Source organism: Rhinolophus sinicus, chromosome 14 (assembly GCF_057876585.1).
Source record: "Rhinolophus sinicus isolate RSI-liver-muscle chromosome 14, RSI-T2T, whole genome shotgun sequence".
Lineage (NCBI taxonomy): Eukaryota > Metazoa > Chordata > Mammalia > Chiroptera > Rhinolophidae > Rhinolophus > Rhinolophus sinicus.
The window spans coordinates 3,761,353-3,781,506 of record NC_142514.1 but is presented as its reverse complement, the minus strand read 5'-3'; the positions used below and the strand labels follow the sequence as shown (position 1 = coordinate 3,781,506).

The 20,154-nt window shown below is 61.3% G+C and overlaps 2 protein-coding genes and 1 pseudogene across 2 annotated transcripts; 1 reads left to right on the top strand and 2 right to left on the bottom strand.

Annotated features, from left to right (window-relative positions):
- The first annotated feature begins 1,021 nt into the window (after nt 1-1,021).
- Nucleotides 1,022-12,281, top strand: GPR153 (G protein-coupled receptor 153). Its single transcript, XM_019746803.3, has 6 exons — nt 1,022-1,261; nt 5,197-5,664; nt 6,120-6,549; nt 8,284-8,476; nt 9,057-9,238; nt 9,678-12,281. The coding sequence occupies exons 2-6, from the start codon at nt 5,309-5,311 to the stop codon at nt 10,350-10,352; spliced, it is 1,836 nt and encodes a 611-aa protein (XP_019602362.2). The 5' UTR covers nt 1,022-1,261; nt 5,197-5,308; the 3' UTR covers nt 10,353-12,281.
- A 778-nt stretch (nt 12,282-13,059) lies between these two features.
- On the bottom strand, nt 13,060-18,429 carry HES3 (hes family bHLH transcription factor 3). The gene is made up of 5 exons (XM_019746681.3): nt 17,974-18,429; nt 15,287-15,437; nt 15,080-15,175; nt 14,896-14,977; nt 13,060-14,481 (listed from the first exon to the last, which is right to left on the bottom strand). Exons 2-5 carry the CDS (start codon nt 15,344-15,346, stop codon nt 14,108-14,110), a joined length of 612 nt encoding a protein of 203 aa, XP_019602240.2. The 5' UTR covers nt 15,347-15,437; nt 17,974-18,429; the 3' UTR covers nt 13,060-14,107.
- Nucleotides 18,430-19,717: 1,288 nt separating this feature from the next.
- LOC141572510 (U6 spliceosomal RNA) lies at nt 19,718-19,817 on the bottom strand (annotated as a pseudogene).
- Between the last annotated feature and the right edge of the window lie 337 nt (nt 19,818-20,154).

Sequence of the window (20,154 nt, the reverse complement as noted above, 5' to 3'; positions counted from 1 at the left end):
CAGTGGCCTCTCTCACGACTCGAGGGGTTTCCAGGGGCCCCTATCAAGGGGACTAATGGGTTTCCCCCAGATGTCCTCCAGCCTATGGATGACAGCCTGTATTCCCCCCAAGAGTGCTACTGGGGGTGAGCTCCTGACAAAGGGAGGGGAGGGAGTGTCTCCCCGAAAATAAGACCTAGCCGGACAATCAGCTCCAATGCGCCTTTTGGAGCAAAAATTTAATATAAGACCGGGTCTTATATATTAATTTTTGCTCCCAACGATGCATTAGAGCTGACTGTCCCGCTAGGTCTTATTTTCGGGGAAACACAGTAGGTTGCAAGTCCTGGCCTCTCCTAGCTGCGTGGGCGTGGTCCCAGCTTCAGAGATCATTTCTGAGCCCCTGCTGGGAAGGGGCAACCACCTAGCAGGCCGGTGTCTTTATTCACTTGATTCTTGTAGTGGGCTCCGGATGCCCGAGGATGAGTGAATCCTCCATAGCTGGCCCAACGCCGCCTCTCCCTGCCCGGCTCCTAGAAGCTGCACGTTCTCAGGCCTCCGACCAGCTCCTCCCCACGCCCTGCCCCTATTGTTCACCTTAGATGTGGTTTCCTCCAGGAAGGCCTCCCTGAGGCCCCCACTCCTGGCCCTGCGTTCTCACTGTCCATTTCTGTCCCAGGCCCTCTTAGCTCCGGGCCTGTGTGGTCCCCAGGAGGTTTGAAGGCGGTGTCAGGAGTGTGGACCAACCCAAGAGGGCGGCGAGGGCCCGCGGTGTGGTCCAGGACTCCCAAGAGGCTCCGCCCTCCCTCGGGCGGCTTCAGCCCCGCGGCCGGGTGTGGGGAGGGCGCGCCTCCACAGGTGCGGGACAGACAGCGGACCCGTAAGACACCTGGACAGTCGGACGGCCGCGGCCGGCCGCGCCTCCCACGGGCGGGGGCGGAGCGGTCGGAGGGGAGGCGCGGAGGCACCCGCGGAAGCATGCGCCCTGCTCCGCCCCCCGCCCCCGGCCGCCGAGCGCAGCCTGCCCAGCGGCGGGAGCCGAGCGCGGCGGCGGCGCGCGGGGAGGGAGAGAAGGCAAGGAGGCAGGGCCGAGTCGAGCCGAGCCGAGCGGAACGCGTCGGCCACAGGCGGCCGCCGCCAGGATGCTCCGGCCCGCGGGCCGCTCCGCCGCCAACCGTCCTCGCTGTTCCCGGCGGCCCGCGCTCGACCCGGGGACGCGGGAGCCACAGCCGGAGCTGGAGGCTGGAGCAGCGAGCAGGAGCTCCAGGCTCCCGAACGCAGGGTGAGCAACACCGCCCTGGCCCGGGGGCGGTTGGGCGGGAGGACCCCGAGCAAGGACCCCAGCGGGAGGACTCTGGGCGGGGAGGGGCTGTCTGCAGTCTGTCGGTCGCGAGGTCTGTCCAAGGGATCGCGGGCACCGCTTGGGGCTGCGCAGCGCCCCCAACTTGGAGACGTTCAGGGTAACTTCCCCGAGGCTGGTCCCTTTCTCTGTCCCCCTAGCCTCCAGGCCTAGCAGCGCCGCCCGGGGGTCCTACTTGCAGAGGGCGGGGATGGCCGGACCCACCCCTACCCACAGTGGCCCGGTAGGGGGGGCGTCCGGGAACCGCAGTCCCGCTTGTGTCCGGCTCCCCGAGCCGTCGCTTTGACGAGTCCTCGGGGCTGGGCAGGGATGGAGGCCCCGCTGGGGTTAGACCTGCAGGCAAGGGCGCGCCGGTCTGGAGGGGGAATTCTGAGCATCGAGGAGCAGGGACCGCGGAGGTAGGGGGCGTGACGGAGATGCGGAGGCTCCGCGCTGCGAGCCCCACCCTGGGCGGTTCTCAGGCCGGGCACAGCGGGACCGGTTGTCAGCGGCGCGGGCGGAGAGCAGCCCGGGGGCGGGGGACCGAGCCCGGGGAATCCTTTCAAGTTCTGGGTCCTCTTTTGTTGCGCAATAGAGCCCTGGGGCCACGCGGCCTCATTGGCCAGGGGCCCTGACGTCACGCCCAGGCCCGCCCGCAGACCCCGCGGAGGGAGTCTTCTGGACCCATTGGGTCCCAGGCCTGTCACACCTGCAGCCTGCCCTGCGACTTGCTGGGAGGTGGGGATGGGGGAAGGAACAATCTCCGAGTTGGGGGGGAGGGAGAAGCTCCATCTTGAAATGCTGTGGGGACAGTGTGAGTGTGATGCAGGAGAAACTTACCAGCTAGGGGTGGTAACACCCTGGGTGCGGATCCCACTGGCCAGAGCCCAGCCTGGAGTCTGTCCCCAAGTGTCCCCTGCTTCCTGTGAAGAAAACAAAGAGCATGTGTGTGATCTATGGGTCTCTGGTCACCAACCTGGAGGAAGGGGAACTCCACGTTCCCACAGAGCCAGCCCCCTCACTTTCTGAATTTAGAGGCCTTGGTATCCACTCCACACCCTCACCCCAGTGACATTCTTCTCCCATCCCAGGACCACCACACTCAGGAGTCCCAGGCCCCAAACGCAGCCCTCACACTGCCTCCCTGTGCTACACTGGGCTCCAAGCCTCAGTGTTCCCATCTGTCGTGAGCGGCAGTAGGGCCCACCCTGCAGAGGTAGGAGGCTCAGAAAGACCACCTTAACTCAAGAAACAAACCCCCAAAATTCCTGTTCCTGAGGATTTTGGAGTTTGGGAGGCCAGGATTTTTATGTCAGGCAAAGTTTGGATCCTGGCTCCCACACATAATAGCTTGGGCAAATGGTTTTACCTTTCTCTGCCTCTGCTTGACCATCTTTAAAAATGGAGGTGATGATATTATCCAGCACTCAAAATCAGTGGGGATGCTAACTGGGGGGAGTGTGCCTGTTCTTCCCTCTACCCGCAGGGCATGTTCCCCTGCTCACAGACCCAAAGCCTTGCCCTGCAATGAGGCACCATTAGGTTAGATGCGGGGAAGAACTGGCACTGTGAAAGGCTGTGCCCATGGTAGCCTGTGGCTCCTTCCCCACCACCCTGCACCAGGAGCCGGGTGGGCTGGGACTGGGCTGGGCTGGGCCCAGGGTCACAGAACAGACAGAGCCTGCTTGGGCATCTGAGGGAAGGCCTCCCAGTCTGACAGCTGAGGTGACGGCTGAGGTGACGGCCCAGTGCACGTGAAAAAAGATGCTGGCCACCCAGGGGCATGCTGAATCCAGTTTCCTATTTGGTAATGCAAACACCACTGGAATCTGCAGCCTCTGGCCCACAGCAGCACCACACACCGCCTGCTCTGGGCCCCCATCCGGCCGCCAGGCACTCCACCGGGCTTGGTGCAGCCCTTTGGCCTCCTCACCCCCAAAGCTGGGCTGTCCGCCGACAGGTCTGAGCTTCACCCACACCTCTAAGCTCAGTGTCCTAAGAAGCAGACAGCATACATAGCTCAGTGGGCTGGGAGGGCTTGAGTACAGACGTGGCAAGCATCCACTGAGCGCTTACTGTGTGCCCGGCTCCATTCTAAGCACTTTCTCTGGCATAGCTTATTAACTACCCACAATGCTTTTCAAGGTAGGTACTATCGTGTCCAGCTTCCAGAGAAGAAAACTGAGGCCCAGCTGAGTCAAGGAACTGGTCGGGGGCTGGAGTTGGAGTCTAGCGGCTCTTACCCCACACTGTGTGGCCTCTGTATACTGAGGTCAGGAGGTTTGCTAGACACCGGAATGGCCGGTTGGAGGGTCTGGGGTGGGGAAGGAAAGGCTGCCGTGCAAGCAGAGGCTGCCTGTTTGGCAAGAAAGTCGCTGCTCCAGAAGCCCCCCAAGCCTGTTAGGAGGACCTTAAGGGGCACTAGTGTGGTCCAGAATGAGCTCCTCCCCTGGGGCAGGGGTCTGGGCAGGCCTGAAGCAGAGGCACCAAGATAAATGAGACACATCCCTCAGAGGTCCCTCGGTGTTGGGGGGGCGGGGGCGGGGGGGAGGCTACAGACAGACCAAGAGAACCTCAGACAAGACAAGCACAGATGCCCGGCAGCGTGCTGGGAAGTGTTGCTTCCTGTGCTCTGAGCGTCCTGCAGTGGCCTGTCCATCCCAAGCTGGAAACAGTCCCTGGGGCTCACATGGCTGTGTTTGGTGCACTAGGCACCCATAAGTGTCAGGGGCAGGAGAAGTGTAGCCAGTGATATTAAACAGGCTCCCAGTGAGAAGGACCAAGTGGAGGCAGAACACACAGTGGGCCTTCACTTAATGTAGGCTTCTCCCCACGCCACGGGCTCCACGCTGTGGCCAGAGGGTTCTGTGGGAGCCTCACATCAGAGGGACTGGCCAGCACTCCCCACAGGGAGGCAGCTGAGTGCTGCCTGGCTGGGAAGGAGGAGGGAGGGACTCACTACCCAGCCCTCAGGCAGGACGGGGCAACTCCCCAACACACGCCTCCTGTCTACCATTCTGTGTCCCAGGCTCATGTCCACAGGCCATCGGCTGGGTCAAGGTCTGGTGCCTGGGCTATCTACAGGCCCATGCTGCCCAACGCGTCCGCACACAACACTGACCACCTACTGTGTGCAAGACCTGACCCAGGGCTTAAGAGATGGCGTGGCTGTCCAGTGCAGCCTCCCTGAAGGAAGAGATCATGAGTACAGGACTTTGCTCGAACCACACAGCTAGAGTGCTGGAGCTTAGTTTGACCCCCAGCATGTGGCAGTGCTGGGGCCTTCCAGCTGTGCCCGGATGTGGAAGGCCAGCTGGAGGCTGACCTGGGCAAAGCAGGCTGCCCTTTCCCATGTTGGGCCTGAAAGTGGTCCCCAGATCACTCCTCCCTCACAGGGGAGGTTTAGGGGACTCATCCTCCCAGGCGCATACTCATTTGGCCAAATGCAATGGGACAAATGAAGTTGAGGGCCTCCAATGTGCGTGGAGAAGCCTCGTGAGGGCTGTGCAAAGATTTGGGACGTTTGCTGGCGAGAGGACCAGGGCACACTGGGGCAAGAATGCCCATCGGGGCCCAGCCTGGCTGGTTCCCTGAGGACACGGCGGGCCTGGAAGGAAGCCCAGACTCCAAGCCTTGACCAGGAGTGGGTAGAAGTGGGAACATGCACTTATTAGGCACCTCTGTGTATGTCCCCTGGGGTTCCAGTGACATGGGCAGGAGGCCACAGAGGGGAGAGGAGGGAGAAGCAGCCCAGCCCAAGCCAGGACCAGACAGCAAATGGCATACTGGGGGGACCCCTCCGTCTTCCTCTCCCAGGAGCCCTGATGCTGTGGCCAGAGGGAGTTGCTGAGCACTCATTGGCTTCTCCCCCACTGCAGATGCTCGTCGTCCCTGGTGTCCTCGGGCTACCAGGTGTGAGGGCTGCTGCTCCGAGCCGAGGCCTGACTCTAAGGACGATGCCCCAGCCGCCCGCCAGCTCCCGTCTGCACCATGAGTGATGAGCGGCGGCTGCCTGGCAGCGCTGTGGGCTGGCTGGCGTGCGGAGGCCTCTCTCTGCTGGCCAACGCCTGGGGCATCCTCAGTGTGGGTGCCAAGCAGAAGAAGTGGAAGCCACTAGAGTTCCTGCTGTGCACGCTCGCAGCCACCCACATGCTCAATGTGGCGGTGCCCATCGCCACCTACGCCGTGGTACAACTGCGGCGACAGCGCCCCGACTACGAGTGGAACGAGGGCCTCTGCAAGGTCTTCGTCTCCACCTTCTACACCCTCACCCTGGCCACCTGCTTCTCCGTCACTTCCCTCTCTTACCACCGCATGTGGATGGTCCGCTGGCCCGTGAACTATCGGTGAGCTCCCAGGCGTGTGCACGTGTGCACTTGAGTGTCTGGGGTTCTTGGAGACAGGCACCTGTGAGCATGAACATGAAGACACCTGGTGTATGTACCTGTGTGCATAAATGCCCTCCGTGTGGTGGCCATGCCCCATGTGGTGTGCCACACCTGTGTTGTGATGGGGGCGGTCAGGGGGGCTCAGGAGGGGCTGCTCTGGGCTGTGGGGGCCATGTCCATGTAGGGATGCTTGGGTGTGCCGTGTCCAGTACATACATGCTTGGTAAGAGGGATGTGTGACACTGTGCACGAGTGTCCCCTGTGCAAGGGACAAACCCCACCATGCTGGTTATGTCATGCTTATGATGTACTGGGGGCCAGGGCAGTTGGGGATCTTGTGCAGGTACCCGGGGGTCTGGGGAGACCCTGTGAGTGACATTGGGTCCCTCTGTCCTCCCTCCACCCCGTGTCAGTCTGAGCAATGCCAAGAAGCAGGCGGTGCACACGGTCATGGGTATCTGGATGGTGTCGTTCATCCTGTCGGCCCTGCCTGCTGTCGGCTGGCATGACACGAGCGAGCGTTTCTACGCCCACGGCTGCCGCTTCATCGTGGCTGAGATTGGCCTGGGCTTTGGCGTCTGCTTCCTGCTGCTGGTGGGCGGCAGCGTGGCCATGGGCGTGGTCTGCACGGCCATCGCCCTCTTCCAGACACTGGCTGCACAGGTGGGGCACCGCGCTGACCGCCGCGCCTTCACTGTGCCCACCATCGTGGTGGAGGACGCGCAGGGCAAGCGCCGCTCTTCCATCGATGGCTCTGAGCCCGCCAAGACCTCGCTGCAGATCACGGGCTTGGTGGCCACCATCGTCGTCATCTACGACTGCCTCATGGGCTTCCCCGTGCTGGTGGGTGAGCCTGTTGGTTGTGGGGTGGCTGTTGGGAGGCGTGGGCTCGGACAGCCATGGGGTGGGCACACTGCAGACATCAGGCCATGAATCCTCACACCCAATCCTTTAGGGGGGGCATCATCAGCATCCCCATTTTACAAGCTTGGAAACCGAGATTCAGAGAAGATGACCCACCTAAAATCTGGGCAGCGTGGTGGGGCTTGAACCCACCTCAGGTGACTGCATAGCCCAGGGTCTTTCTGCCACACTACAGGGGGACTTTTCCTCACCTGAATGAGGCCCATTCGATGCAGAGGGAATGGAAAGTGGGGTAACATGCCCACAGGCTTCCCGGTGGGTCCAGGTCCTAGGATGGACAGAGCAGGACTTTGTTATGGCAGAATCGGCTTTGGTGCTGAATTGGGAGGCAGGGCAGGCTTTGAATGTAGACATTCAAAGAGAGTTGGACTTGATCCCAGGGGCTCAGGAAAGTCAAGGTGAGGGCTGGACTGAGGAAGGCCTGCCAACAAAGGTCCAATGTCCAGCGAGGCTGCCTGGTATCCTGCCAGTGAGGCTGGACCCAGGTCTGGCCCAAGAATGAAGTCTAGACCCAGTAGCCAAGTGTTCCCACCCATGGGGCTCCAGCCCAGCCCCCTGAATGGTCTGGAGCAGAACAGGTAGAGGTGTAGGGGCAAGGACCAAGCAGTTGGACAGGGCTGTGTCCCTCAACATTGTACAACACGAGCTCAAGAAGGTGATAGGTGGGGTGGCAACCTCATAGTCAGGGCACACACTTGGGATGCAGCCCCTGGTGACCTGCTACCATGCTCAGTGGGCCCGGTGCCCCCTGGGTACAGGGTCCTCCTGTTTGCAGTGGGGCCCCCGCGTCCCCAGCCTCTGTGCTGATGAAGGGGAGGAGCATGTGTGAAATTGCAGAGCCAGTAGTGGGTAAGGGCACCCGCAGCTTCTCTTCAGGGTAGGAAAGGGGTGCCGTTTAGGGGGCCCACTCTGCAGCAGGCCTGGTACAGGGTGTGGAATCTTTGTCTCACCCTGTGGAGTGTTCTTTGCCCATTTCACAGATGAAGAAACTGAGCCTCAGAGAGGGACTTTCTGAGGAGCACGCAGCTCACTCACTTAACAGAACCAACGTGATGTCTGCATCATGCCCACGTCCTCTTTGCTGGGGGGATAGTTAAATATCACTCTGGATGGGGGAATGGAGAGGACGAACGAGGGACCCTGGGCAGTGACACAAAGACTGCCTAGCTGGACCCTCTGATCTCAGACACTGCTCTGACCCTCCTCCTCTGGGGTCCGAGGCCTAGACCCCCAGAGTAGGGCCAGGCCAAGGAGGCCACTGACCATGAAGGAGCAGGAAGGGCAGACAGGTCCCTGAACTGGGAGGCTTCAGACTTGGTTCTCGAAGCTTCAATTTCCTCTTCCCAAAACGAGGGTGATAATCCATGTCCCGACTTCTGTCCTTGGGCAGTCATGAGGGTCACGTGAGGAAATGCACACCCAGTGCTACCTGGTGCACTGCGAAGGGCTGTGCTCACACAGGGCTGTGACTGCTTATCTTGGCAGCCAGCAGCGCTCTGGGCAGGGCCTTCTTCCTTCACACTGGCTCTCTCCTGCCCTAGAACCGAGAGCTCTGTCTGCCGGTGGGCAGTCAGACCTGCCATTCAGAAGAGAGAACTGGGGCTGGGAGGGGGAGCTGTGTGACAGGTGCCAGGCCGACCGCTGTGTCCACAGGTGGTGAGCTTCAGCAGCCTGCGGGCAGACACCTCAGCGCCCTGGATGGCACTGTGTGTGCTGTGGTGCTCGGTGACCCAGGCCCTCCTGCTGCCCATATTCCTGTGGGCCTGTGACCGCTACCGTGCCGACCTCAAGGCCGTCTGGGAGAAATGCATGGCCCTCATGGCCAACGAGGAGGATTCGGACGACGGTGAGGATACCGAGTGGCATCTGGGTGAGGTCACTTGAGTCATTGGGATAACAGCTGTTGGCTGACGACCCCATGGCACTGAAGTGATCCCATTCTCAAGTGCCAGACACTCCCTGTAATACCCCCCAAAGTCCTTGAACCTCTAAGGGACCTAAGTGTATCATGGGGCACCCTCTATCCTGCTTGCCTGCCCCAGGCAGTTGCTGGGGACACCAGGCTGCATGGGTTCCAAGCTTCCAACCTTGGGGGTCCCCAGTGGCTCCTGCATGCCCAGGTCCTATCTCCCCCAGCAAGAACCGTGTTACCCTGCTACGTGCCAGGCACTGTCAGCCCCTTGTGAGTATTTAGTCCCCCAAAGCTCATGAGGCTATCTCAGGTCCACCCCCACTGAGGAGGGGACTGGTTCAGTGTATGTCTTCCCCACAGCTGAAAACTGGTAGAGTCGGGATTTGAACCCAGGACCCTGCCCTTCTTTCCCACTAACCAGCGCTCTGCCCCAGCTGTGCCTGTGGGGGTCCCTGGACTCACGCTTGGATGCCCCCAAGTTTCTGTGGCCCTAAGTATCTGTCCAACCCTGCAGATTCCAGCCTGGAGGGTGGCATGCCCCCGGACCTGGTGCTGGAGCGCTCCCTCGACTACAGCTGTGGGGGTGAATTTGTGGCCCTGGACAGGATGGCCAACTATGAGTTCTCCCTGGAGGGGGGCCTGCCCCAGTTCTACCCGCTGCGGCCCTTGCAGGAGGACAAGATGCAGTACCTGCAGGTAGGGACAGGGAGCATGCTGTCAGAATGTGGGGTTGGGGGGCATGCTGACCTCCCCAAGTGCATCTCATGCCTGCCACAGCTTCAGTGGGCGGCTTTCACCCTCCCAGGATGGGCGGGCCCCGGGTCTGCAGCCTGTAAAGGTGGGGCACCCCAGTCCCTGTCGCCATGTTCCCTTGTGCTCTGGGAGAGTGGTCCGTCCCACACCTGTGTTATTTTCCTGTGGCTCAGCACCCCACGCAAAGGGTCTCCCCAAATGACCCAAGGTACAAATGACAACACTGAGGGGCTCGGAGAGATTATCACTTGCCCTAAAGAGAATCGGGGTGCCTTGCCCCAGGTGTGGTCCCTGACCCATAGGCTGCCTTGTGCCGTGTAGGGAGCCGTGGGTCCTTATTTTCCAGAAGGACAGCCCAGGTTAACCCCGTCGGTCCTGACAGGTCCCGCCCACACGACGCTTCTCTCACGACGATGCGGACGTGTGGGCTGCCGTCCCGCTGCCCTCCTTCCTGCCACGCTGGGTCTCCGGTGAGGACCTGGCTGCCCTGGTGCTGCCCGCGGGGCCCGACCGGGGCCACGACAGCCTGTTGGCCTTCGCGGAGGACGCGCCCCCATTCCGCGCGCGCCGCCGCTCGGCCGAGAGCCTCCTGTCGCTGCGCCCCCCGGCGCTGGATGGCGGCCAGTGCCGTGCCCGTGACTCGCCCCCCAGCAGCCCGCGCCGTCGCTCTGGGCCTGGCGCCCGCTGCGCCTCGGCCTCGCTGCTGCCTGACGCCTTCGCGCTGACGGCCTTCGAGCGCGAGCCGCAGGCCCTGCGCCGCCCGCCTGCCCCGCCGCTGCCCTTCCCCGCGCGCGCCTCGGCCGCTCCTGCGAGCGCCCCGCCGGGCGAGGACACGGCGCCCCCTGGCGGCGCCGCCTCGCAGCCAAGCCCCGGGCCGCGCCCCGCCACGCATGGGCACGCCGGACCTCTGCGGACCGGCCTGAGCGCGTCGTGGGGCGAGTCCGGGGGCTTGCATGCAGCAGGCGGCGGCAGCAGCACCAGCAGCTTCGTGAGCTCGCCCTCCGAGTCCTCGGGCTACGTCACGCTGCACTCAGACTCCCTGGGCTCAGCGACCTAGGGGCCGCCCGTGGGGCCGAAGCACCAAAGATGCCACCTATCCCAGCCGGACCGGGACAGGGCCTCACTGAGCCCACCATTGGCGCCCGGACGTGTGCCAACTCTCCCGGGGAGGCAAGGCGCAGCATTGTTGCCTCCAGGAAGTGGGCGTTGCCTGTAGAGGCGACTGCTGCTTTGGACCACAGGCTGGGCACTTCATCTCTGGGGCAGAGAGAGGCTGAGCTTGGGTAAAGGTGGGCTCTGCATGTGCCCAGCCCCGGGCTAGCTGGGTTGGGACACGGGATGGTGGTGAGCCTGAAGACAGGGCCACCACCAGACGGAACAAAGCGCAGCTCTGCAGGAGGGAAGCCACTGGACCACACCCAGCTTTCCACTCTGCACTAGAACTGTCTCGCCTCAGGAGGTGGGGTACAGAGGGTCTCTAAGTACAGGGGACTTCAGAGCCCAAACAAGCTCAGAGCAGGTCTCCCTGCTGACCGGTTCTGCCTCGGTGTCCCCATCTGTGACAAGCAGGTGACCATGTTAACTCTCAGGACTGTTTGAAGAAGTCTGCTGGTCCATGTGCCCTGGCCATTGAGCGGCATGGACATGAGAGGTAGTCTAGGACCCTCCGTGGGTCCTTTCTGGAGATGTCTTCAGCGTGTGGCCTGGTGTGGCCCCAGGCCTGAGGCCGCCCACTCTCAGTGTCCCTGGCCCCCTTGGGAACTCAATGGACACCCTAGCTAAAGCACAACACTTTTGCAGCATCACCATGGCACCACACCCACCTTGACCACTGTTAGTGTCCCCACTCTCATCACTCCATCATTGTCTGTGGGCCACCTCTGTGACTCCCACCCTGAAGATATGGGTACATAGTGGGAAGGACTGAAGCAAAGGGAGAGTGGGCTTTCTTATGCTGATGCCCAGCCCCAGCCTCATGCCCCCCGCCACCCCGGAGGTCAGCCAGGAAGGGATCCTGGCTTAAAGCCTTCCAGGTTCTGGGTTGAAGGCTTGGGTTTTGGCAAGAGTCCTCCCCTACCCTGTGGGCAGGGCTTTTCTCTGCTCTCCCTCCTGGCAGACCTCTTGCAGGCTTGGCCTTTAGCATAGGCCCTGGGGAGGGGCCTGCTGGGTCTTCTGTGAGGGAAGCCTCTAGACACAGGCTAAGGAGAGGCCCAGGGAACAGCTGTACCCTTGAGCTGGAGGGACAGGGACACGTGCAGAGATTGTCTCATCCTGGGCCGTGCCTCCATGCAGTGGCCCCTAAACGTGAAGATTGGGAGTCGGTCAAGGGCCAGCACAGAGACCTGCCTGCACTCTGTCCCCTCCTGCTCTGCCACCTGGAATTGCAGCACTGCCTCTGCCCCTCCAGTGGCCAAACCATTCTCCTCACCCCCCAGACTGTGTCCCAGCCCCAGAAGAGGCCACTGGGAACAGGGAGAATGGACTGCCTGGCTCCATCTCTGCTTGGGAGGCCTGCAGTCCCTGGCTGTGGGGTAACCTGAGGGATGAGCTGGCTGCAGGTGAGCAAGTCAGGGGACGGCAGTCGAGCTCTGGCCAGTGCTGCTGTGCCTTCAAGGACCAGCATGTCATGAGGTCATCAGCTAGCCACTGTCCCCCCTCAAGCTGGCCCATTTGTCACCTTGGGTTTTCACTCTGTATTTCATATCCAATGGCAATACTTGCAGGGGGGACATGGTACCCCGAAGTCCCTCCAGTCATGGTTTTTACAAAAATAAAGAAGAGAGAGGACCCTGAGGCCTGGGGCTCCCTCTCACTTTGCGCAGCCTCCAAGCCTATTTGCTGCATTGATAAGCAGCTTGACCCTGGGCGTAGTGGGGAGTTCTGTCTTCATACCACCCAGCCCAAAGCCAGGGATCCGTTTGTAGTTTTTTGAGAACTAAACATTTCTTTCTGTACAGAATCCAATAAAAACGTACTATGATTTGCACCTAGTATTTCTAGGCTGGTTTCATGGAAACGCCTTTCTAGAATCTAACAACACCCCTGGTCAGCTGACCCCAAATGTCTCTCCCTCTGGGTCCTGAATTCCTCTGCAGTCTGTTATTCCTTTGCGTCCGTCTTGCCCCATTCTTCTCCCACGTGCTGCTGCTTCACGCAGAGTGAGACAGGCCTGGAGAGGTGGAGTGGACACCACGGCCCTAATACTACCAGGAGAAACCCTATGAGGGCAGGTGGCAGCCCCTACCCCGGGGATGGCTTCAAGGACCGCTAGCCCCAGTGAGGTTCATTCTAGAGAGCAAGAAGGGCAGGGGAGTTGGAGCAGGACCTAGGACCACGGGACCTGCTGTGCCTGGTGACCAGCCTGCTGTCCTAGGTTGGCATTTGGGGGCCAATTCCTGGGTCTGCGGTGCGGGATCGCCACCTGGTGGCCGGAAGAAGTATTAGGGCCGCGGCCCTATCACCGCTGCTTACACCTAGCACTGTGGGAAGCTGAGACCCCACAGGCCGCCCCGGGACAGACCGGACCCTGCCCTTACCCCTGCTCCATAGAGCCCGCTGGGTGGAGTCGGGGAGCCGGGCCACCCTCTCCCCGTGGTTTGACCAGGACAGGTTTAGCACACGGGCAAGACAGGGGCAGCCCAAAACGAGAATGTTTTATAAAAAGTTGGCATTTGTAGTTCAAGAAGATGCATATAAGTAGGCATCGTGGTTGAAATTAGAACCTTCCTAGTCTCTTTATACCCATTTCACAGGTTCACAATGTCTTTATTCGGAATTTTAAGCTGGTGGAAGTGCCAAAATTTCTTCCTGCTCTCGGCGAGATCCCCGTTCCCCACCCCTCAGGCTGGCCCTCGTGTGCCAGGACCTCCCGGCTAGAGTCCAGTCACAGCAATGACCTCATTTTCGGACGAATAAACAAGCAGGTGCCGAGCGCTCCGAAGGCTTTCGAGAGACATGAGCTCCCTGGCGGCCCTAGAGGTCCGGAGGCGGAGGTTCTGCGTGGCCGGCGTCTTTGCGGAGTGGGAAGGGGTGAACTCTCCCACGAAAGGAGCTCGGCTCACTCCAGTAACCCTCAAGCTGGCGCGACAGTGCATAGGGTCGCCTCAAGAGTACGGCAGGGCCGGCGTCGGGTGGGCGGAGCAACTCTCTGGGTGGGGCCAGAGCTCAGAGTGGGCGGCGGGGCAAGGGCAGCTCTGGGAGGTACCTCTTGGAGCGGAGGGTGTTGCAGCGAGCTCCCGCAGGATGGCTGCGCCGCGTGCAGAGGGGGTGGGGATCCGTGGAAGACCTGAGGGTACATGGCGGGGGTTGGCTGGGGGCCCCTCGCCCGCGGGGCGGGACCCGGCGTGCTTTGTGCCGGTGGGAACCGGGCGTCCCCAACCCACTGAATGGGCCGGGGCGGGGCAGCGATTCTCCTCGCTGCAAGGGGTCTGCTCTGCGCCGCTGCCGACTGCGACCTTCCCACCGTGGCGCGGCTGCGGGGCGGGGGCAAGGGACGGGGCCCTGGGAAAGGGGGCGAAGCTTGGGACACCCCCTCCCAGACCCTTTAGAGGTGGGAGGAGGAGACAGTGGGTCTAGCATGAGTAGGTGGGGCTGGGGTAGGGGGTGGATTATGCCTAGACGCGCAGACCCGGGTCCACCGTCGCTCCGTGTATTTCCCCGCATTCCCGGGCACGCGGCACCCTTCCGTCCAACCCAACCCGGGACCAGGTCGGACTTTTGGGGTCCTGGCCGTCATCATGGGTGCGCTCAGAACAGTCTCTGCTCCCGCCGACCAGATGCGGGACCCCTGGAGTCCGAAGCCCCGCAGGGGCCTCACCAGGGTCGCCACAGGCGCTGCGCCGGCCCGGGGCTCTCGGCGCTCTGGCAAGACGCCACCTGCGGTGCCGGGACGCTAGAGGACGGGCCAGGGAGACCTCTGGGGAGGAGGAGCCGGGGTGGCGAGGATCGCGATTCGCCGGCGGCCGGATCAGAGGCCCAAACCACTGGGGCGCAGGAGCCGCGCCGCGCGAGCGCCTCCGGGCCGGGGCTGACGCTGTCCATGGTGCTGCCAACCTCGCATTCGTGCAGCAGGGGGCAGCGCAGGCCGCCGCCACTCTCCTCTCCGAGCCGCAGAAGCTGGTTAACGACCGGCAGACTGCCGCGGAAGCCCGACGGGTACTGGGCTCTGCTGGGGACCGGCCAGAGTCCTGGGGGGACGGGAGCGGGGGAGGGGAGCGGAAGGGAGAGATGTGGATGGGAACGGAGAGTGGAAGAGGGGAGGAAAACAGGAGAGTTGTAGAGAAGAGAAAGGGAGGGGAGAAGTGTGGAGGGGAAGGGAAGAAGAAAAGAAGGGAAGGAAGGGGAGGCAACCCGAACGTCTCCCCCGGGATCCAGACCTTCTTCCACTCGGATTACAACTCCATAGCCTGCTGGACCTTTGCTGCCTCCCCCCACCAGCGATTAGGACCCCCCCCCCCATCCAGCTGCCCACTTTTCCCTAGTTTTCTTCTCCATCCATCCTCCTTTACCTGGTCTTGTCTTCCTATGCATGGCTCTGACCCCACAAGCCCTCCCACACCCAACCGGCTCCTCGCCCCACCCCCTCCAGGGCCCACTTCTACCTTGCATGGAGTTCTGAAGGCTTTTCATGTACTTGACGCTCAGCTCCAGTATGTCTGCCTTCTCTAACTTGCGTTTCCGGATCTGCGGATCCGTGGAAAGGGCTCATAGCTGGGCAGCCCGGGTTGGAGGAGATGAGGCTGGGGAACGTGTCAGCACCACCACCACCACATTCCTGCGTCTCACCTGGTGCGAATAGTGTTTCTCCAGCAACGACTTGAGCTGTTCCAGCGACACATTGATGCGTGCCCGTCGCTTCTTCTCCATCAGAGGCTTGGAAATCTGTGGATGAGCGACTGTTACAGGGCAGGGCCACAGCCCTCTCACCCTTTGCCCCCACTCCCTCCCCCCACCTGGCAGGCCCCCAACTCTGAGCCCTTCAGAACTCCAGACCTTGCGGAATCTGCTGGCAGGACCACCGGAGCTGCCCTGGGTCTCGGGCTCAGGGCCCATGCTGTCGTATCTGTGCCCTCGGGAGGCGGCACAGCCTTTATAGGGGCTCCTCGTTTACATGTCAATGAGGCGATCCTGGACTCGAGGAACCCTGAGGGGGAGGGGATGAGGGGGGGGTCACACTGGGAAATTCCCCATCTCCCTCTGCCCAACCCCCTCCTATAGCCCAGGCTTGGCCTTGCCTCCAGGACCCCTCCTCCTTCCCAAGGTATTCCTTTTACTTCTCAGTCTTTCCTTTATCCCTTTTGCCCCCACCACTTCCCAAGTCTGGGGTCCCCTCCTATGCCCATCACCTCCATGCCTTGTCCTGTCCCAGTGTCCCTAGGTCCTGGGCCTGGCCACCAGATCCTCTTGCATAGTCCTTGCTACTCTTGTCTCCCAGCATTATGGGGGGTACTCACTGGTGGTTCCATGGTACCAGCCAGCTTCGAGCCCCGCTAGTGATGGACAGAGTACTGGGCCTCTGCGGGCCTGATGAAGATGCGGAGGCAGGGAGAACCCACCAGTGAGGCCTTTCTGAGAGCTTCACGCTCTGGCCGCGCTGGCAACGCTGCATTAGTAGCCCTAATGTCAGGACAATGCAGCGATTTTCTGCCTGTGGCCACTCAAAGCCGGGCGCAGGCTGGGCCCACAGGGGCCACACAACGACATGTGTCCCATTAAAGCGTGCAGCCCGCCCGCGGGGCCACAGCCAGCCTACTCCTCTCTAGGGCCTCGAGACTGGGAGCGCTCCTGTGCCAGGGTGCAGCCTGGGCTCAGGTGCCCTCTGGCCCTGTTACCACCCAACCCACACTCTCCCAGCTGGGGGTGGGGGTAAGCTGCAGCAGCAGCAGGCCCAAGGCGAGTCAGAAAGGCCTTTCCCACCTCCAGTCCTGGGTTTCCAGGCTGGACTACTCAGGTTCCGAGGCCTGGGAGTTGATTCCCACCGGCCTTTCCTGGGTCCCAACAAATGGGGAGGTGGGTGTGAGGAAGACCACACTGATCATCTGGGGAGAGCACCATTCTGTACCATTCGAGGTCCGGGAACCCAACCCCTTTTCATTACTCCAGCTGTAGCTGGAGACCCAGGGAGCTCAGTGGAAGAGGCAACTGCCCCAGGGCGGGCTAGGCCCCACAGCAAGTCTCCGGTGCAGTCACGGGTTTGGCCCCAAGGATGGGATTCCAGTAACTGAGACTGACAGGAAGGCTGCAGCCCAGGGGAGACCCTAGGTTCAAACCTACACATCTCCCATTACTGGGCTCTCATAGTCTCCGTTTCAGGGTTTGTAAAGTTGAGGGCCCCCATAGCTGCTTGCGAGGGCGATGGGGAAGTCGCACGGACGCAGCAGTTCTGCAGTTGAGCCCTGCAGCGGAGGAATGAACAAATTGGTCTTTGCAGCATCAAGGGGAGGGGAAGTTGCTAAATTCTGGGTGAAACTCCCAGTTTCCTCCAGCCAGAGCATCTCTCCCGCCCCCGCCCGGGATATTGAAGGGCCGGGCGGAAGCAGCGGCGTTACCAGGCACCAAGCAGCGTGGAGAATCGCGCCTGTCCTCCTTTCAGGCCGAGGCTGCAGCGACAGCGGCTCTAGGATGCTCCTCTGTCCCGGCCAGGTGCGGGCCGGGCCCAGGGCGCGCGGCGGGGCCGAGGCCGGATGGCAGGCCCTGGCACGCGCCGGGCAGCTTTGAAGCGCCGGGCCGGGCTCGGCCAAGCCGCGTCCGAGAGCTTGCTCGGGTTTGGAGCGATGGCGGTGCATTACAAAGGTGCCGCTGGGCGGACGAGCGGCGCGGCCCCACACAAAGGGGGCAACCGAGTGTTAAGGGCATTGTGCCGACCCCACAAAGCCGCGCCCGCGCCCGCCCCCTCAGGGCCAAACTCCGGGCGCCCCACTGAGCGCAGGCTTCCAGCTGCTGCACATCTGCACGGAGGCTGGGCGCGCGCCTCGCTCCGGCGGTCCAGCCGCACCCCCGCCCCCGCTCTTGACGCGCGAGCAGCGGGGCAATTTGTCCTCTGATTACGATCCCTTCCCATAAACCGCCGTCCGCGCCTTTCAACTCTGGCGCATTAGCAAACCAATGGCCCTCGGAGCTGCTCTCCCGGCCCGCTGCGGGAGGGCGGGGCCCGCCCCTTCTCAGAGTTAGGGCCGCCAGGAAGGGACCCACAGGCTGCTGCCGCCCGCAGCCCCGCACCCGCAGCTCCCTGGGCCTCCACTCCTCTCCAACCAGTGCCCAGGGATCCCGCCCCGCACTGGGTGGGACGGCTTACATGGGTGGTTTAGTGTTTCTTAAGCAGTGGAAAATTGACCGCAAAACGCGCTAATTCGCAATGTTCTGCTTTGGGGTCGGGAGAGGAGGCCCGGGCCGGCCTGAGAGGGATTTGCAGACAACAAGCTCCGCCCCCCGCCCACTTCAAGGGCCTCGGCCTCCGCCGCCCCCGATCCCCACCCGGGCACCGCCCGCTGCGCCCCTCCCCCGCTCGGCACGGCCTCTAACTGGCGCTCAGAACAGTCTCTGCTCCCGCCGACCGATTCCCCCAGGAATCCACTCCTAGGCCGACTCCCCCAACACACTTTCCGAGCTTCCCCTCTTGTGGCGCGGCTACCTCGCCACAAACCTCGCCTTAAGCCCGCAGAGGGTCGCGCAGGACTCACGTTTGACAGGGGTCCCGTGCAAGTTCCATCCTCCCTTTTTCCCCGTGCTCGAAGACAGCTTCCTGTACCCCATCTCCACTTTACCCCAATTTAGGTTCCTTCTTCTGGGCAGCTACTTCCCCCACTAAGTTAAAGGCAGACTTTTGCATCGCGAGGTCATTGGAGAAGGTAGTACGTAAATCTCCGCCGAGATCCTTCTCGGGTACCCAGGCTGGGGACCCAGTTCCACCCCTCCCTGACGCTGTTGGTCAGTCCTGTGTCTGGGCATCCTATGCATAGTCGGCCAAGCCTGGCTCGGAAGGGGCGCATGGGCGGGGGAGGTGTTTTCCGAGGTGGGGGAACGGCAGCCCATTCACCCTGCCGTCATCTGACAGAAAGCAGGACCGAAGCGCTCTCGGAAGGGCATGGATCAACTCAGAAGCCGGACTTACGCAACCTGGGACGTAGGCCACCGATTCCTTTTCCATCTTTAGGACCTGGGGGTCCCCAGGACGCCTGGAAAGGAGCCCAAGTCCAGGCAGAACGCTGGGGAGACCCAGGCCGCTAGTTGCTTATTCAAGGAACAAATGCCTTCTTGAGCCTCGCGAGCAGCGGGGCAATTTGTCCTCTGATTACGATCCCTTCCCATAAACCGCCGTCCCGCGCCTTTCAACTCTGGCGCATTAGCAAACCAATGGCCCTCCGCGCTGCTCTCGCGGCCCGCCAGAGGGCTCTGGGGGCTTCCAGGACTAGTTAGAGACTTCTGCTTCTTCACGTGGGGGGATTTAAGGCGCAAAGTGACTTGTGCCTTTGTCCTCCCTTTCCCCTTTTGGCTTTCTTGACTTTGACAAAAGAAAGAACACTACAGAACGAGTCAGGTCTGGCAATGAGGGCCCTATTAGACAGACGTTCCACCAGCCCTCCCCAGGTGACAGCCCTGTGCAGCCTCTCAGCCCTAGACGGGAACCCCTTCCTTCCTGCAGCCCCCAGGCATTTAGAGCAACGCTCACTAGTGAGTGCCGAGAAGGCCACTGCGGGTGTGGTGACTGTTGGGAGAAATGCACCATCTCTCTCCAAAGATGCATTTCAAAGTGGAATGAAGTGATTGCTCCTGTAATTAACTATTGGGACACTGCAAGAGCCCTGGAATGCCTCAGCCAATTGTCTCCAGATGGGGTCGGAGAGGCTGCGATTGTTTAACTCTCTTTAGCTGTGTTGGGACTCCAAATAGCCCGTCAGCCAAGGGTCCTCTGGAGACAAAGGCTGGGACTCCAGTGAGTGCATCAACACTGAACCGGACTGGCCCAGCTTGGGGAGAGTGAATTCAGAGAGACCCCCTTTGTCCCAGCCTTTTGTGTTTCTCCCCAGCTGGCTCTAGTCTTTAAATATTTACCCGACCACTTTGTGCACATATGACTTATGCACTTTGGGTTGATGTGCTCATAAATCACGCGTCATTTACCCATTTCCAGACGAGAGAGAGGAGGCTTTCATGCCTGGAACTCAGAATGGCCAGGGGAGGGAAAAGAAAACTTTTGGAGGACCAGTAGTTCCTCCTGGGAAGAGCTGCAGTCACCCGGGACAGGCCCTTCCAGGTCTGCACGTGGGAACTGGACAGGCTGACATGTAAGTGACAAGGGGCCCAGGAGGCCACTCTAACAACAACGGACTGGGGACCCACCACCAGGGAGGAGGGAGAGGCTGGGTTCTGGGACTTTTTCCTGCTTGGAGTCAAGCTTGGAGAGGCGCAAACTTTTTTTTAAAAAAAAATATGGAATGCTTCAGGAACCTGGGTATTATCATTGCGCAGGGGCCATGCTAATCTGTGTATCATTCCGATTTTAGTATCTGTGCTAAATGAGCACGAGGAACAAAGCTTTCTCCTGGGAAGCTGGTGTGGGCTGAGAGCTTCGCTAATGCCCATCCTTGCACCTGCCTCCTGCTTGCTCCGAAGTAGACCCCCTACCTCATTCTCTCTTGCTCAATAAAGCAACCCCGTTTAAGAAAAGGGAGCCTAATTTCATCCTAGCCTGCAGCTTGACTTGGAAAAGTCAAGATGGTTCTTAGGACTCTTTAAACAGGAGGAATCCTGCCTTCAGCGCAGGATGGAAAGCCACCTCAGCTGGTGGGCGGATGTCGGGATGAGGGGGCGGGGTGGGGGTGGGGGGGCGGCAGAGGGACCTTCCTGCATGAGAAAGAGCT